This window comes from Rosa chinensis, chromosome 1 (assembly GCF_002994745.2).
Source record: "Rosa chinensis cultivar Old Blush chromosome 1, RchiOBHm-V2, whole genome shotgun sequence".
NCBI lineage: Eukaryota > Viridiplantae > Streptophyta > Magnoliopsida > Rosales > Rosaceae > Rosa > Rosa chinensis.
Window position 1 is genome coordinate 57,695,675 of NC_037088.1, and position 17,833 is coordinate 57,713,507.

Below are 17,833 nucleotides of genomic sequence, written 5' to 3' on the forward strand. Positions count from 1 at the left end.
GTCTGTTTTGTAGACCTCCAAGAAATTGCCGTATTCCCAATGGTAAAAACATAACCAGTTTGGGAACGTGCCTTGTGTGGGTCTGATAGATAGCCTGCATCAGCATATCCAACAAGGCGAGCATCATTCTGAGGATCAAGGGGGTTTGATCCATTTCTTGATGCATAGGGATAAAATAAGCCCATATCAATCGTACCTCTAAGATAACGAAAAATATCTTTTATACCATTCCAGTGGCGGCGTGTTGGTGCAGAGCTATATCTAGCTAACAAGTTCACAGAAAATGAAATGTCTGGTCTAGTGCATTGAGTCAAGTACAATAATGCGCCTATTGCACTTAGATATGGGACTTCTGGTGCCAATATCTCTTCGTTATTATCTGCGGGACGAAACGGATCTTTCTTAGGATCTAGACTTCGGATGACCATGGGTGTGCTTGATGGTTTCGCTTTATCCTCATTAAAGCGTCTTAACATCTTCTGGATGTAGTTTGATTGATGAAGCAGAATCCCATCAGCACGGTGCTCAAGCTCCAGGCCGAGGCAGTAATTCGTTCTCCCAAGATCTTTCATTTCGAATTCAGACTTCAGGTGCTTGGCGGTTTCTTTGATCTCTTCAGGAGTACCAATCAGATTCATGTCATCGACATAAACTGCCACAATTACAAATCCAGAACTTGTTTTCTTAATAAACACGCATGGGCATAGTTCATTGTTTACATATCCCATCCCAATCAAATATTCACTTAGACGGTTGTACCACATCCGTCCAGATTGTTTCAATCCATAAAGTGAACGCCTCAAACGAATGGAGAGGGTGTTCCGTGGTCTAGAACTATTTGTATCGGGTATCTTAAGTCCTTCAGGAACTTTCATATATATCTCTGTATCAAGATCCCCATAGAGATAAGCTGTGACCACATCCATTAGCTGTATATTCAGTTTTTCAGAAATTGCCAAACTGATGAGGTAGCGGAATGTTATAACATCCATTACAGGAGAATATGTCTCATCGTAATCAATCCCAGGGCGTTGAGAGAATCCTTGCGCCACTAGACGAGCTTTGTATCTTACAATCTCGTTTCCCTCATTACGCTTCCTTACAAATACCCATTTAAACCCTACAGGTTTAACATGTCGAGGTGTGGGAACGACAGGCCCGAACACTTTTCTTTTTGTCAAGGAATCTAATTCGACCTGAATTGCTTCTTTCCATTTTGGCCAATCGTCTCTACGTTGACATTCATCAACGGAGCGAGGTTCGACATCATCGCTAGTTATAATTTCAGTAGCTACTGCGAATACAAATATATCATCGATGATAATCTCATTTCGATTCCAAATCTCACTTAAGCATGCATAATTTATCGAGATTTCTCTATTCTCGAGAGTGGGTTCAAACGTTGGAGCGTCCCCCAACGTTGTCTCTTCTAGGACGGACCCATAATCTGGAATTATCTCGTGAGATGGATCAGTTGAGATCGCGATGTCTAGTGGATTCGTTTGTGCTGGTTTTACCCTCTTCCGGGGATAGGAATCCTTCGAACCTAGTGGTCTACCTCGCTTGTGGGCAGAGACATGTGATTGGTTAGCCGCCATTGTCGTACCTCGTCCATCCGGGACAATGCGTCCTACAGGGACATCTATTCTTGCAGGCACATTTGCAGCAGGTATATGTGATCTCGTCACTTTAGCTAGATCAGAGAAAGCGTCTGGCATATTTTGGGCTACACTCTGTAGATCTAGAATTCTTCGCACTTCATTATCGCATTGTGCGGTTCGGGGATCAAGATGAGACATAGTGGGGACATTCCATGTCAATTCACGTCGTTCATCAGGAACGGTAACGTTCTTATCTCCTCCTAACGGCGGGAAGACTGTCTCATCAAAGTGACAATCCGCAAATCTAGCGGTAAAGAGATCGCCTGTCAAGGGCTCTAAAAAGCGTATAATGGATGGGGATTCATAACCGACATATATGCCCATCCTTCGTTGAGGACCCATTTTTATACGTTGTGGCGGCGCAATTGGCACAAAAACTACACACCCAAATACACGTAAGTGCGAAACATCAGGTTCGTACCCAGTCACCAACTGTAACGCGGAATAAGGTTGGGTGGCAATGGGCCTTAGTCGGACCAACATGGCTGCATGCAAAATTGCATAGCCCCACGCAGATACTGGAAGCTTGGTGCGCATTACCAAGGTCCGTGCGATCATTTGTAATCTTTTAATGAACGCTTCTGCGAGACCATTCTGGGTGTGAACATAGGGAACTGGATGCTCAACATTAATCCCAAGGGACATGCAATAATCATCAAAAGATTTTGATGTAAACTCTCCGGCATTATCAAGTCTTATGGACTTGATTGGATAATCCGGGTGGTGAGCCCTTAATTTAATGATCTGGGCAAGGAGTTTAGCAAAAGCAGCATTTCTTGTGGACAATAGTGTAACATGTGACCACCTTGTCGATGCATCAACCAAAACCATGAAATATTTAAATGGTCCGCATGGTGGTTGGATAGGTCCACATATATCCCCTTGTATCCTTTGTAGAAAAAGGTTGGACTCTTTTTCAGTCTTTGCATATGATGGTCTTATATTTAATTTTCCCAATGAGCAAGCTTGGCATAATGTGTTACTGTACACAAGATCCTTATTGGTAAGGGGATGCCCGTGGGATGAATTTAGGATACGGCGCATCATACTTTGACCTGGGTGTCCCAAACGGTCATGCCAAAGCAAGTAGTTGCTCGAATTGGTTAGCTTCTGGCTGGTTATGTGATTCGCCTCAATCAATCTAATGGTAGCCATGTAGAGACCACTCGAGAGGCATTTTAGCTTCTCCAATGTCCGCTTCCGGCCATACAAATTGGAGGTTATGCAAAGATATTCCACTCCTTTTTCCTCAGTGGTTTCAACGTGATAACCATTGGCTCGAATATCCTTAAAACTCAATAACGTTCTTCTGGAACGTGGAGAGTATAGGGCCTCATTAATGGTAAATTCAGTACCATTGGACAACATAAATTGGGCTTTGCCATAGCCCTCTATTAGGTTGGATTGTCCTGATATAGTTGTCACAGAGGTATGAGTAGGCAATAAGTTTAAAAAAAACTTCCTATCTTGGAGTATGGTGTGCGTAGTAGCACTATCAGCCAGACAACAAATTTCTCCACAAGACATGCCTATTCATATATTTAATTCAATGGATCACATGTATGAAAATAAATAACTTTATTGAATTAAACATCCAAACATAACAAAATTATGCAAAACTAATATTCCAAAGATCACCAAAGATAAACTGAAAAACAGAAAGCATTATTTATAACAATAACATAGATATGGCACAAGTGCCTATTATGTCCATGTCCTCGAGTTTTCAATCCTCGATGTATCCATTGGCTGCTTGGAAATCAGTAATCTCCAAGGTGGTATCCATAGGGACTGACTCTTCCACAAGGTTGGCCTCTCGAGTTCCGCGTCTGGCGTGATACTCTCCTATCTCTTCATCTGTTGCACGACAGGTGCGGGACCAATGGTCAGTGCCTCCACATCTATAACATAGATTATGCTGATTTTGAGGGCGACGGGCCGGACCAGGGTTCTCTCTAATTTGAGCTTGTCGGACTTGGGCATTTCGGTTTCCACCACGTGGGCCTTGTCCACGTCCTCCTCGACCCCTTGGGCCATTGCCTGGGTGGTCGCGGTCATATGGGCCATTTCTGGGTCCATTTCTTCGTCCATGCCTTGGACGTTCAGACCTTCTTCCCCTTCCACGGCCCCGGTTCCTCCTTCCACGATTATTTTCGTGATGGGCAATAATATTTGCTTCAGGCAAAGGAATTGCTCTAGTACCGGTAGGCCTTGCTTGATCATTCCTCAAAAGTAGGTTGTTGTTCTTTTCAGCGAGCAACAGGATGGTGATTAATTCAGAGAATCTAGCAAAGTTTCTTTCCCTGTATTGTTGCTGCAGGACCATACAGGAAGGAGGGAAGGTGGAGAAAGTTTTCTCCAGTAGGTCAGCTTCTGTGAGCTCTTCTCCACAGAATTTTAGGAGTGACCGAATCCGGCAGATTTCAGAGTTATACTCATTGACAGTCTTGAAATCCTGGAAGCGTATGTTCTGCCAATCGTGTCTTGCTTCCGGCAAGTAGATGGCTCTTTGATGGTTGAATCGCTCTTCTAGAGCGACCCAAAGAGACCGTGGGTCCTCTTCAGCTAAATATTCCACCTTGAGTGCTTCCTCCATATGTTTCCTGATGAAAATCATAGCCCTTGCCTTCATGTCTTCAGGAGTGATGTTGTCAGCAATAATCGTTGATCTCATCTTATTTGCAGTCAGATGGAGCTTGACATCTTGGGTCCATTTGAGGTAGTTCCTTCCGGAAACTTCCAAAGCGACAAAGTCAAGCTTGTTGAGATTTGACATTCTCTACAAGGATTTAAAGGACAATAGTTAGTGCCATGGGTAATGACTTCCATAAGCAATCAATAAGAACTTCAGGTTCTATAACATGATACTAAAAATCGGATTAAACATGTATAGTGAATTTGTGAAGGAAACTTCAAGTTCCTTATATGGTATTATCGACGCTACAGGTTCGATACATGTGAAATATTATTACTTAGTTCTTTCGGTAACTCCAATTGAATACGACCAGGTAAGAAGATGAGGTTTAGGTGGAGCGAGGCTCGCTTAAGTACACAGCCTCATTGAATCTTACCTAGACATCGCATCTAATTGGATGAGCCTACTTGGAAAGGTTCATAATCTTTCAGTGTTGTCGAAACTACAGGTTCGATACATGTGAACTTCTGGTTCAATATTTATGTATGAATTTTTGGTTCAATGTTTGTGTGTGAACTTCCGGTTCATTAAGTACCTACATTCCTCACATATATATTCTAATGCAAAGAATTTAAGCGGGTAAAATATTTAAATTTAATATGAGCAGGTAACACCACAAAACATTATCATAATAAATAATGAAGGAAAGATGTATCATTATCACAAAGTCCAAACAAGTATATATAGATATTCGTCACAATATACATGAATTGATAGCTAAATTAAAAGCTATTGATTTTCCTCTTTCTTTTTTTTTCAATCATGCCAATTATAATGCAAGAGAAATAAGTGTCTCTCATAGAGGATTAAGTTAAACTAGATGCTTCAACAAAAGTCATAAATTGTGACTGCAGTTCCTACTGAACAACAGTCAAAAAACGAACTGAAACACAAAGCAAAACTACCCAGAAAAATATGAAAATTTACAGAGATGTACTAAACATATAAGGGCTCCAGCATACAAAATTTGGTGAATTTTGGAGTTGAATTACTATTTTAAATAAATACTGGAACACAGAGATCAGAAGGTAAAATGAAACAGCAAAATAGGTTTTTGTTTGGAAAAACCTACTTGGTTGTAGAGCTTGTAGAGTGATGTTGATTGAATGATGAACTGCCTCTTCTCTGCAACCCAAGCGTTATTCACCTCTTCTCTTGTCAATCTACAATCCGAATCCTGGAGCTATTCGTGCTGATAACGTGTTGTAAAATGAAAGTGAAAGTGTTTCAGAAAATGGATAGAGTTTTGCTTCAATGAACTTGAGAGAGAGAGAGAGTTTAGATGCAGATAATAGGTGTAGTATTTCTGTTTTTCACCACCCTTCATGGATGAGAAATGGACTACATATATAGTAGAAGATAAGGAACATATAGCCTAAAGTCCTCCATAAAACAAGGACCCCTAAAGTCCTCCATAAAACAAGGATCCTTAAAGTCCTCCTTAAAACATGGATCCCCTAAAACTAGGAAAGAGGAAAGCATCTTCTAATATACAATAATTTACATGATATATCCATAATGATTTACAACAGGCCTCTATATATAGGGAGGCTTAGAGAATTCTAGAATAACTAGGAATATCCCTATGCTTTAAAGAATCCTAAAGAAATAATCCTAATAATAAAAGTCTAGATTTATTTGAACTACTTTCCAAATCCTGACTTAAAATATTGGGTTTTTGTACAGGATCAAAGCTGATAGCCCACTTCATAATGGTATGTGTTTTTGATTCATGAACTGGTTTTTGGTATACCGTGATCACAAAATTTTGATTTTTTTTTTGACTGGGGGTGTTAAAGTTTGTTGCTTTTGATTGATGAAACATGCACTAGAGTCTGTAGCAGCTTTAGAAACTTCATTTGGCAACTGGGTTTTTGGTTTCAATTTTTGCTTTTGAACATTGAAGTTTGATTTTTTGGTATCACTGTGCTAATGAAGTTTGGGGATATTAGGGTTGGTTAGCTTAAATTTAATGGATTGGGTGATAGGAACTTCATTTGGCTATTGGATTTTTGGTTTCAATATCTGCTTCTGAACGTTTAATTATGGGGATCATAAAGTCTTAATCTTCTGGTATGCTAATGAAGTTTGGGGGTATTACAGTTGGTTAGCTTGGATTTGTTGAATTGGGCTCTACAGTCTATAACAACTCTGAATTGGTTTTTTTGTTTTTTTTTTTGTTTGTTTGTTTGTTTTAGTATCTGCTTCTGAACATTGTGGTTCTGTTGAGTCCTGCTCCTTTTGTGTATATGATTGTTAATTGTTACTGCTCTGGTTGATCAGAAATTAGAGAGATGAAGAAAGAGAAAAGCTAGAATCTTAGTTCTAGTTAGTGGTCATATTCAAGTTCAAAGTGAGAAAAGAAATTCTAAGTTCAAAGATTCGATCGTTGTTCTGTTTCACTTTTGTCAAAAGGAAATGGGTTAGATTCCATGTGTTTTGCTTTAGAGAGGAATATCAAGAGAAGAAAGGCACAATCGTTTTTCTTGATTTCTGTCATTTTCTAAGATCATTCAGTGATTGATGCTTGTATTCGAGATCAATTAAGAATAAGATTGAGTGGGCAAGCTGGTTTTCATACACCCTTTAATTATTATTTACTACTCTGTAGAGGGAGATGTGTATTATTCTCTAAAGTGCAATGGAGCTTGTATATTATCTCCTTAATTGGGGAATGGGAATAGCTTTCAAATCCTTTTCATCTATTGACTGAACCTCTAATACCATGTTAAATTTGGATTACCATCGTAGTTGAGAACTTAAGATTCCAAGGAATGTGCCAATGCTGTATTATTACCAAACTAATTATTTGCTCTTCAAAGTTATCGAATACCTAAATTGAACTTTTAATATGGAAAATGGGTAACCAACATTAGCCTTATTACTGATTGCACTGTAATATTGTAGAGTTTTGTTTAGAGCTTTTACATGTATCATGTTCTTGAGGTTGATATCTTATATTGCTTGTTTAGGGAATTCTAATAGCAATGTCATCTGTCTCAGTGTCTTCAACTCCTCGAACAGAGGGTGAAATCTTGATGTCTTCCAACCTGATGAACTTCTTCTTTATTGAACTGAAAACAGCCACAAGGAACTTTCGTCCTGACAGTATGATGGGTGAAGGCGGATTTGGTTGTGTTTTTAAGGGGTGGGTTGATGAGAATGCATTAACAGCTGCCAAGCATGGTACTGGAATGGTTATTGCTGTGAAGAGGCTTAACCAAGAAGGTCTCCAGGGTCACAAGGAATGGTTGGTGAGTATTACTCTCTCCTTCATTTGCTTGCGTTCACTTCCCTGATATATCATTCATTCCTTCTTGGTATCCCCAAAACTGGAATTTCCTCATACAAATGGACTAATAGAGAGTGGCATAATCAAAAATTGGAGAATGTCTTAGACATTGGTTTTCAATTGATTGGAGTTGAAGGGCAATGTATGACATAATCTTATTGTTTCTTGCTCCTGAATAGTTGCAACAAATAGATAAAATTACATGTAATATTCCAGGAGTGATTCGTTAACTTTGTGTTTCTTCTTGACCTACAGACAGAAATCAACTATCTTGGACAGCTCCGACACTCAAATCTTGTGAAGCTGATTGGTTATTGCTTGGATGCTTGGAGGATGACCACCGGCTTCTGGTGTATGAATTCATGTCTCGTGGCAGCTTGGACAATCATCTATTTAGAAGTGAGTTATGAACTTCCTTCACTTTTTGGACCTTTACTCTTGTGTAAATACCATCAACATAAGGGATCCAAATTTTTTGTATGAAATATAGATTTAGGATGACTAACCTGTTATTGGAACAGGGGCTTCTTACTTTCAACCACTGTCGTGGTCCCTTCATATGAAGATTGCTCTTGGTACTGCTGAGGGTCTAGCATTTCTTCACAGTGATGAGGCAAAAGTGATCTATCAGGACTTTAAAACTTTTAATATCCTGTTGGATTCAGTAGCTGAAATGTGTAATTTTTGAACTTTATGCTTCTAGAAAACTTCTAATAGACTTGCTCACAATCTTTCTTTTTTTTTTTTTTGGGGGGGGGAAATAACAGGCCTGCAATGCCAAACTCTCTGATTTTGGTTTAGCCAAGGATGGACCAGCAGGTGATAAAAGCCACGTCTCAACAAGGGTCATGGGGACATATAGGTATGCGGCTCCTGAGTATATGGCCACTGGTACTTTAATTTACAGAAAGGGGCTATTTATGAATGCACATATTCTGTTCCTTGCAGAAGATTTTGCACATGTCATAAACTACGTACGTGTATCATTCTTCCATTCAGTAGTCCAATTTGACAGTTGATACCATGACCAAAGTATATAGTCTCCCAACCAAAGCCAGGCCTATTTCATTTTGGAAAAGGGTATTTAGTGACATGGGCAGTGAAATCCTCCATTCTGATGCGGTTTTTTTTTTTTTTTTTTACACACAGAAGTGGTTGATTTCTCATTTTCTTCAATTCTACTCAAATATGTAATGTAGCATCTGAAATCAGCTTCTATATTATTCTCACTTCTGGAAGATTTTCCTTCTCCAATCCCTAATATTCTGACCAGCTTCTGGTATTGATTCCTAGTTCACTCTTTTGTCAGAAATCTTTAGAATCATCTCATTATCTTCGGACTAAACCATTGTAGTTTCCAATTGTTTGCTCAACCAAGTAAACTGCTGTGACTATTCTAACCAGAAAGTAAAGACAAACTATTGTGCCTGCTTCTTTCTGATCCTTATTTCATTCTTTTTGTGAAGGTCATTTAACCGCCAAAAGTGATGTATATAGTTTTGGGGTGTTATGCTCGAAATGTTGTCTGGAAGACAAGCTGTGGACAAGAACCGGCCTACAGGAGAACACAGCTTAGTTGAGTGGGCCAAACCTTACCTTGCCTGAAAACGCGGAGTTCTCCAAGTTCTTGATCCTCATATTGATGGGCAGTACTCTGTGGCTGCAGATCTTAAAGCAGTTAACCTTGCAATTCGATGCTTATCAACAGAACTCAAGTTTAGGCCAATCATGCATGAATATGTGGTAAAAGCATTAGAGCAGCTTCAGGAACCTGGAAGACATGGATGGTCCGGGACCCTCTCAAAATGAAGCTCGCCAAAATCTTCATGCCAGTTCAAGTAATGGTCCCCAAAATCGAAGGAGAAGTATGAACGGAACCAGCAATGCAAGAAATGCTTCTCTTCACAGGCCACCTGCTGCACGCGGAAATACATAGGAGATTGTTGCATGCTTTATTATTACTCTCATTGATTCAAAGCAAAATGGTGATTCATGCCATAAAGGAGGGGAGAGAAGGAGAGAAGAATGAGAACAAGGAGGGCATATATATATAGAACACTGTAATCTTGTAATGACTGTACTACGATAATCGATTATTGTGCAGGTTTTGTTCTGTGAATGTCTTAATCATTACTGTTCTCTAAAGCATTTTATGAGTATATGTTTTGAGTAATATGATAAGGTTAAAAGTCCTCAGGAATTATCGACCCGGTAGCATTTCGCAACATCAAACAAAAGGTTCTGCTTTGCTGCTATACAAGGCTTCTTTGGCAGTTCAGGTTCTGCAGTTTCAAGTCATTTGGCTGTACCATGGATACTATCTGTTCCTCTTTTATTTCTGTATATGGCATTATGTAATTCTACTTACGTAGAAGTGTTTTTGGAGTACAGAATTGCTTTTCTAATTGATGATACAAAAATGTCGCGTGTATTGTTTGGTTGTGATTGATGTATTAAAAGGAAACAGTGGAAATGGAAGCGGATCAGTTTGATTTTTCCTTTCAAAAACCAGGGTCGTCAGTTAAAGTCAAAATGGCCTAGAGCCTTGATGACTTGACTTGATCAAAAGATCTTACTCGTTTTCTCCTCAGTGGCTGACTTCTCTTTTCATTCATCAGCCTTGTGCTCCATGTACTTGTTTATCAGTATATGCACCACGTATATTTTATACTCTTTGCATGTTTCAATTTTTGAAGATCTGGGCTCTGTTAATATCCTTCTAACCTCATCCCATATTTGATTTTAAAGTTCACTGGTTGATGAATTCGCCATTTAACTCGGTAAGCTTCTTTCTTAAGTACTGTTTCTACATGCAAATTACACTCATACATATTGCAATTCATTTAGAGCTATCACTCAACTTACTTCACTTTTTAATTGACAAATTTCACTGTTCCTCGATTTCCAGCTTCACTTGAAGAACTGAATCAGCTTCAGTACTCAGGAAGTTGATCAGAGTCGTCGGTAGTGATCAGAAGCCACAACTTGGTAAGTTTCTAGAAAATTTTTGGTGCAAATTTAGATGGAACACATAAAATTTGATGGGCTTTTTATGACTGAATTGAACGCATGTGTTATTGGTTTTGATCAAAATAAATCTCAGGGTTTTCTCTGAATTTTCTAGTGCTTCTAGCTATTAACTACTTGGGTAATTAAGTTTTAGAACTGATAATTGTTGTACATGCATGAATTGGAGAGTTTTCCAGATATGGGTGGGGGAATTCGCACAAGCGTGAAGGGGTACCTCCTTTCGCAGCGGATCACTACGGCTTCAGATACAGTGCATGCAAACGAGAGCACCAATAGAAATTTCACTGCGCCCCAAGCTGCTGATTCAGAACAAGAGACAAGCACGGACTTGGATTCATCTAACTCATATTGGCTCAGTAGGTTTAGTGGTAGCATTCCTTGCTTGCCGATATTGGGCTCTGCTTCAAAGGTACATTAATCAAAGTCACACATTGGTTTATTTATTCCATATGTTGTCAGCCATGCATATATGGTGTATACTACTATAAGTGTATCAGTACATGTTTGATTTGCTATTAGTTACAGATGAATAAGTAAGTTTCTGCAATTATTTTTTTAAGTGCTTGCCACTGTGTGTGTGTGTGTGTGTGTGTGTCACTTCTGTTCATGTTTCTTGCAGAACTCATTAGCTAGTATTAATCTTCTCCCCCATTTATATTGTTTAAGTGGAATTGCAGAGCAAGGTTTCAAACGGAACTAGAATCAGAGCTGAGAGTCTGCGTCACAGAGGTATATTTGTGATTCATCATTCATCCACTATTTTATGTTTGTTATTTTAAAGTTCGTAGATGAAAAGTTGGTTTCCTTGTCCTTTCCCATATGAGCAGAAATCAAAAGGGCGGACTGAAATAGATACCAGACCCATGAATAATCGTCAAATTAAAGATCTTTAAGGGCAATTTGGTTTTATTACACCCTTTAATTGTTAATTTTCACTACACCAAAAGATAGATCAACAATTGCTAGTATGGTTTCTAAGGTAGACAACAAAACAAGAAGGGAAGTAAAATTTGGAATCCAATGATCTACTTCACACAACTCTGAAAACAAAAACTACCGGCTCAAATATTCTGAACATTCTAAATACCTGGATTAGTTAGTTCAATATTGTTTATCAATGAAAGTCATAAAATCTGAAGGTATATTTATGTACTATGAGCAGCAGGAAACCAAAATTGTTACCATACTTTGATATTACAGACTTTTATTAGTTTAAAACTCCTTCTGTTATATAATTGAAGGTTCAGGATGTAAGTTGCTAATTGCATTTTACAATTATGTTTGATGTATTGAAATGAAATTCTAATATCAAAGGTGTCATCTGTCTCAGTGCCTTCAACTCCTCGGACAGAAGTTGAGATCTTGCTAAAGAGCTTCTTTTTTAATGAACTAAAAACCGCCACCAGGAACTTTCGGCCTGATAATGTGGTGGGTGAGGGTGGTTTTGGTACTGTCTTTAAGGGGTGGATTGATCAGAATTCATTTGCAGCTGCCAAGCCTGGTAAAGGAATGGCTGTTGCTATAAAGAGGCTTAACCAAGAAAGTTATCAGGGTCGGGAGGAATGGTTTGTGAGTATTACTTATATCCTTCATTTTCTTACATGCACTCTCCTGATATATGGTTGTTTCCTTCTTTTTTTTGTTACCTGAAATTGCTCATGTTAGTCACGTATGGTAGATCAAACATTTGAGGAGCTGGCACACATTGATATTAAATTGAGTGTAGATGAAGGCCAAATCTTAATGGATTTTGCTCATAGTTGTTACAGATAAGTAATGATGATACATGCAATATTTTGACAGAAATTAATTGACTTTATACTGCCTCTTAAATCAGAGAGAAATTTACTACCTTGGACAGCTGCGTCACCCAAATCTTGTGAAGTTGATAGGCTATTGTTCAGAGGATAACGAACTGCTTCTTGTGTATGAATTTGTGCCCCATGGCAGTTTGGAGAATCATATATTTAGAAGTGAGTTATGATCTTCCAGCAACCTTTAGCCACTTGATCTTCTAAAGAAGCTGATAGCATCATATATAAGGAGATCAGACATTTCTATTTTTATTCTTCATATGATTGGACTTGAATGTTGTGGAACAGGGAGTTCTCACTTTCAACCACTTTCATGGACTTTTCGTATGAAGATTGCCCTTGGTGCTGCGAAGGCTCTAGCATTTCTTCACAATGAAGCAAAAGTTATATATCGTGACTTTAAAGCAGCTAATATTCTGTTGGACTCAGTAAGTGAAACATTTTAGTGTTGAATCTTATGTCTTGTAGAAGACTTCTGGTAGACTTGCTCACTTCATATTTTTCATTGAAAATAACAGACCTACAATGTCAAGCTCTCTGATTTTGGTTTGGCCATGGATGGGCGATTAATTGACAGACACCCAGGTGCCAAAACAAGGGTCATTGGCACATATGGATGTGCAGCTCCCAAGTATATAGAAACAAGGGTCATGGGCACATATGGATATGCAGCTCCTGAGTATATAGCTACAGGTATCTTAGTTTATAAAAATATTTTTGTTCAAATAGAGAAGCAATATACCCTGGAAAAAGGTACAAAAGTATATCATTCTTCAATTCAGTCCATTTTGTCACCCCAAATGTTTTTTGTCTCTGAGCCAGAGGCAGGCTTCCATCATTCATAACATTTGTAGAAAAAATGTTATGGACCATATATGACATTCTCCATTCTTAATAGTCGCCTGAATCCTTGATGAATGACCAGCTTCTGCTATATACAGGTTCCAAAACTTATATGCAAAGTATGCTCTTTCAATATTTTAAATCAAGTCCCTATTCTCGTTAAAAATCTTTATGCTTTCCAACTATTTGCTTAACCCGGCCTATAAACTGCAACTGACTTTGTTTACCAGAAAGTAAAAATGACTCAACTATTATGTCAGCTCTTTTCTGATCACTCATTCATCCCTTTGTTTATGTTGAAGGTCGTCTAAACACCAAATGTGATGTGTATGGTTTTGGAGCTGTTATGCTCGAATTGTTGTCAGGAAGACGAGTTTTTGACCGAAGCCGGCTACCTGGGGAACAGAAATTAGTTAAATGGGCCAAACCTTACCTTGTCAGCAAACAGAGAGTCCTCCAAATTTTTGATTCTCATATTAAAGGCCAGTTTTCTGTAGCCAGAGCTCTTAAAGCAGTTGACCTTGCATTTCTTTGCCTATCAAGAGATCCCAAGCTTAGGCCAAACATGAATAATGTGGTAAAAACATTGGAGAAGCTTCAGGAATCCAGTGACATGGATGGCTTGGGGATCTCTCAAAATAAACGTCGCCAAAATCCACATGTCAGTTTAATCATTGGTCCCAAATAGTACAGGAGAAGTATCAATGGAACCAGCAATTCAACACTGCCTTGAGTTTTTCATTCATTCATTCATTGGTTCAAAGGGAATTTGCGTATTCAGTCCAGAGAAGAAAAACAAAGGAGAACATGAATGGCGCATGTATATAATTAAATATTGAAAATCATATCTTGTAATGAGTATGTACTGCGACAGTTTAGTGTACAGATTTTTGTTTTCGTGAACGTCTGCATGGTTACTTGTCCCTGAAGGCTGAAGCATTTCTCTTTTCTGGCCCTGGAATATGAGGAACATTAGGTTTGATCATCACACCACTTTGTGACATGATACTGTCTGGTCTTGCAGCTTAAGCTGATCAGTAGTCGGGAGTTGAAGAGAGCTGATGTAGTTTGTTATGATTGGCAATTAGCCTAATATTAATATCAACAAATGCAGAGAAGAGCTGATGTAGTCTGTTACTCTGTTTGATTGAAAACTTTCTTTCATTTGTAGTCGGAAAGCCACCAATAGGCAGAATCGGATGTTCAAATGAATTGATTTCTAATTCCAAGTAATTTATGAGATAAATACGAGTAGAAAACGTGTTAATTGGTGTCGACATGATGCCACGTAGGGCAACCAAGTCTCGGTCCTGCCTCTGTTAGCTCTTTCTCTTTCTGTTTCCGAGAGATCTCTGTCTCTCTCACTCTGGTCAACTCGTAAGCTTCTTCTTCATCGTTTATGTCTTTCTGAGCTTCCCCCCCCCCCCCCCCCCCTCTTTTTTTTCTTTGTTTAATTCATAAGCCCTTCATAGCTTATTCCTAAATTGAAACATAGCATGTAATTTGATATCCATGCATTGCAAATTATTTTCCAGTTCTAACTTAATTGACTTTACTTTTCAATCATCGAATTTTGCTATGTTCTTCATTCCAGCTGCTTTAAAGAACTTATCAATCAGCTTTGCTACTCAGGAAGTGACCTAGTGGCTATTGATCAGAATCAGCAACTGGGTGATTCGAACAAGCGATTTGACTAGTGGTGGGATTCGAACAAGCGTGAAAGCCTACATTAATGAGCAGCGACTCGCTTCTTTGGCTGTGAATCATGACTCATGAGAACAATGAGGGCATCAATACCCATTTGGATCCACTTGCAGAGGCTACCATGGCAGCACCTTCAAGTAATTCATATGGGCTCTGTGATGGTAACATGCCTTGCTTGCCAATCTTGAGCTCTGCTACAAAGGTACACAAAGCAAAGCCAAACATTTGATTACTGTGCGATATCTGTGTATGTTAAATGTCATATATACCTTCAGACCAAAAAAAAAAAATGTCATATATACCAGCTATAGTTTATTACTGAAGAAGTGTGCAAATAGTCTTGTGAAGCAAATCAGCTGCCCCCGGCAGCGGATACTATTAGTGTGAATGGACAACCTCTTACTCCTGAAGAGCTTCGCACGTTACAAAGCTGTCCAAACCCTCCAAAGAAGCTAAAACCAGGAAACTACTGGTATGACAAGATTTGTGGACTTTGGGGGAAGGTGAATGTGTTCTCCTCTAGGGTCTTCTTGTTGTTTGCAACCTTTGTTACTTCGATTTATATTACCCTTTTGAAAAATCCTGCTGCTGCTGAATTTAACAGGAAGGACAGAAGCCTTCAGAGGTAATCTCTCCCCAGCTTTGTGTTGGGGGTCATGAAGGAAAATGCTAGCAATGGAAGCACACAGGTATTCATTAATGGTCGGGAAATCACCAAAGTAGAGCTCCGTTTCAAGACAAACTCCTCGTCATAGGTTACAAGTGCTCAATGCGCAAAATTACTATGAGTATTTTTGGTGAACATTGCAGCTGGTAGGAGTTGACTGTGCTGGTAACCCACACTTTTGGGTGTATAAGGAATAAGGATGGGACATACCAAGAGGAGGGCATGAACTCGATTAAAGAATCCATATGGGGCATGGTTTGGTTCCTGAGAATGCATTCGTTTATTATTTAGTGTTTCATTGGTCGTCTTAAATTTTCATGTTTATGAAACAATTTTTACTTCTTTCAGGCTGGAACAAAGCTTGTCTGTGCTGTCTTGTCACTGCCAGTACCTTCTAGATCTTCAAATCCTATCATTCTTGAACTCATTGAGCAGAGAAGTGAGAGAACACTTCAGAAGATTCTTTTAGTTGGATGTAACGGATCTGGAGCAAGTACTATATTTAAACAGGTGATTGCTTTTATCACAAATTATGAGTGAAATCTTTATTTTGATTCGTATTTTGTTTTTAACATGTCTCCATGTATATGGGAATGGAGGATCTGGTTTCATAACAATCCTTTTAGTATCTGTAGATGCTATAATAACAAGAATATCTTGAATTTCTTCCAATTTGTGGTTTAGACTTCAAATCTCGCTTTATCTATCATTGTTCTTTGCTTCTTGAATCTTGAAGTTCTGGTGAAGTGTTGGCCAAACAATTCTAGCCTAAGGCTTCTGCCTTAATTTTTTTATTACTTTTAACTTTAAAGCAGACTTACTGAAATTGTTTTTAGATTTTATTGGGACTTTGACTTGGAGTTGTTGCAGGTATTTGACAAGCAAAGATACTCGGAAAGAGTAGTCAATGAGTCTTTGCTTCTTAATTAGCCAAAATTGTACTGAGTTTTCTGTTCAGAAGTCTTATCTGGTCTTTTAGAATACAGCTGTGTTTCTGTGCCCAGTTTTATTCAACACTGAAGTACCATACATATCAAACTATAAATCTTTGTTCCAGGCCAAGATTCTATATGAAGCTATCCCTTTTTCGGTGGATGAACGCGAAAGCATTTAGTCTACAATAAAAACAAACGTGCATATGTTGGTATACTTCTTGAGGTTTGGGAACGTTTTGAAGAGGAATGTTTGGCTGAGATGAGGAGGCAATGTTCTAGTCAACCAGTTGCCAGTGGTACAGTGTATTTCTTGTTAAACTTTCCTTTCTCTTCTTTGACTTTTTTTTTTTAAATTAAATAGAGGATTAGGCGATATTAGTTTCTCTGCGACAGCCGATTTGGGGTGACTGGCACCCACCCACAATCTCGAAAGAAAGGGGGCCATCGCAACCGGGAACCCACCGCCCATCCCGCTATTTTATTTTATTAAAAAATGAAAAGAAAACACAAGAAGAGAGAGGGGGACAAGAACCAAAACATCTCTGAAAACAAAATGAAATAAAGTACTCAAAGTGAGCACTGAGCTAAAATAGTTACAAACTAATGAATAGAGCAATCATGCAGCATAAACCACCGTTGCATGAAATCTATCAAGCACTTCCGAATTAGCTAATACGGAAATTCGGTAACCCTTGCAGATTGTGAACAAAGGCAGTTGATGCACAAGGAGGGCAAGAGTCCCACCAATAATGCCCCTCATGATCCACCCCATAGTTAGCTAAGCAATCAGCCACTTGATTCCCTTCTCGATAAATATGTGAAAACTGAATCTGCATAGAGGAGAGAGTGGTACAACAATTGACCCAATCAACACTTAGACGCCAAGGGACTGAGTAATTTTTGTTGGCAAGAAAGTGAATTGCTACCGCTGAATCACACTCAATCCAGAGAGAAGTCCATCCTTTTCCTGATGCTATTGAAACTGCATGAATAATGGCTTGAAGCTCTGCTTCTAGGGCAGTAGCAATACCCAAGGAACCAGCAAAACAACCCATACAATTACCCAAGTGGTCACGAAAAATACCTCCATAGCCCGCGAGTCCTGGCGTCCCACGAGCAGCACCATCTATATTAACCTTTAATTGAAAAGCACAAGGAGCATGCCAATTTACCTCACGAATTTGATGTGATC

At 38.9% G+C, this 17,833-nt stretch overlaps 4 protein-coding genes and 1 pseudogene across 5 annotated transcripts; 4 read left to right on the plus strand and 1 right to left on the minus strand.

The window, feature by feature from the left end:
• The window catches only part of LOC112182727, a 37,760-nt pseudogene extending 27,600 nt beyond the window's left edge, over window positions 1-10,160 (plus strand).
• On the minus strand, window positions 3,223-5,864 carry LOC112182723. 2 transcript variants are annotated; one of them, XM_040509209.1, is made up of 2 exons: window positions 5,429-5,864; window positions 3,223-4,438 (listed from the first exon to the last, which is right to left on the minus strand). In XM_040509209.1, exon 2 carries the CDS (start codon window positions 4,435-4,437, stop codon window positions 3,388-3,390), a length of 1,050 nt encoding a protein of 349 aa, XP_040365143.1. In that variant the 5' UTR covers window position 4,438; window positions 5,429-5,864; the 3' UTR covers window positions 3,223-3,387. The 2 variants fall into 2 exon arrangements, with proteins under 2 accessions (XP_040365143.1, XP_040365139.1); XM_040509205.1 differs by lacking the exon at window positions 5,429-5,864 and adding an exon at window positions 4,733-4,755.
• Window positions 10,161-10,222: 62 nt separating the features above from the next.
• On the plus strand, window positions 10,223-14,519 carry LOC112170606 (receptor-like cytoplasmic kinase 176). Its single transcript, XM_040509180.1, has 9 exons — window positions 10,223-10,428; window positions 10,557-10,636; window positions 10,845-11,087; window positions 11,356-11,407; window positions 12,009-12,247; window positions 12,516-12,651; window positions 12,781-12,920; window positions 13,011-13,185; window positions 13,638-14,519. The coding sequence occupies exons 3-9, from the start codon at window positions 10,857-10,859 to the stop codon at window positions 14,021-14,023; spliced, it is 1,359 nt and encodes a 452-aa protein (XP_040365114.1). The 5' UTR covers window positions 10,223-10,428; window positions 10,557-10,636; window positions 10,845-10,856; the 3' UTR covers window positions 14,024-14,519.
• A 588-nt stretch (window positions 14,520-15,107) lies between these two features.
• LOC121051691 (extra-large guanine nucleotide-binding protein 1-like) lies at window positions 15,108-15,764 on the plus strand. Its single transcript, XM_040514664.1, has 3 exons — window positions 15,108-15,241; window positions 15,378-15,542; window positions 15,644-15,764. Exons 1-3 carry the CDS (start codon window positions 15,161-15,163, stop codon window positions 15,710-15,712), a joined length of 315 nt encoding a protein of 104 aa, XP_040370598.1. The 5' UTR covers window positions 15,108-15,160; the 3' UTR covers window positions 15,713-15,764.
• A 121-nt stretch (window positions 15,765-15,885) lies between these two features.
• Window positions 15,886-16,811, plus strand: LOC112182733 (extra-large guanine nucleotide-binding protein 1-like). The gene is made up of 3 exons (XM_024321271.2): window positions 15,886-15,961; window positions 16,055-16,216; window positions 16,577-16,811. Exons 1-3 carry the CDS (start codon window positions 15,929-15,931, stop codon window positions 16,634-16,636), a joined length of 255 nt encoding a protein of 84 aa, XP_024177039.1. The 5' UTR covers window positions 15,886-15,928; the 3' UTR covers window positions 16,637-16,811.
• The last annotated feature ends 1,022 nt before the right edge of the window (window positions 16,812-17,833 follow it).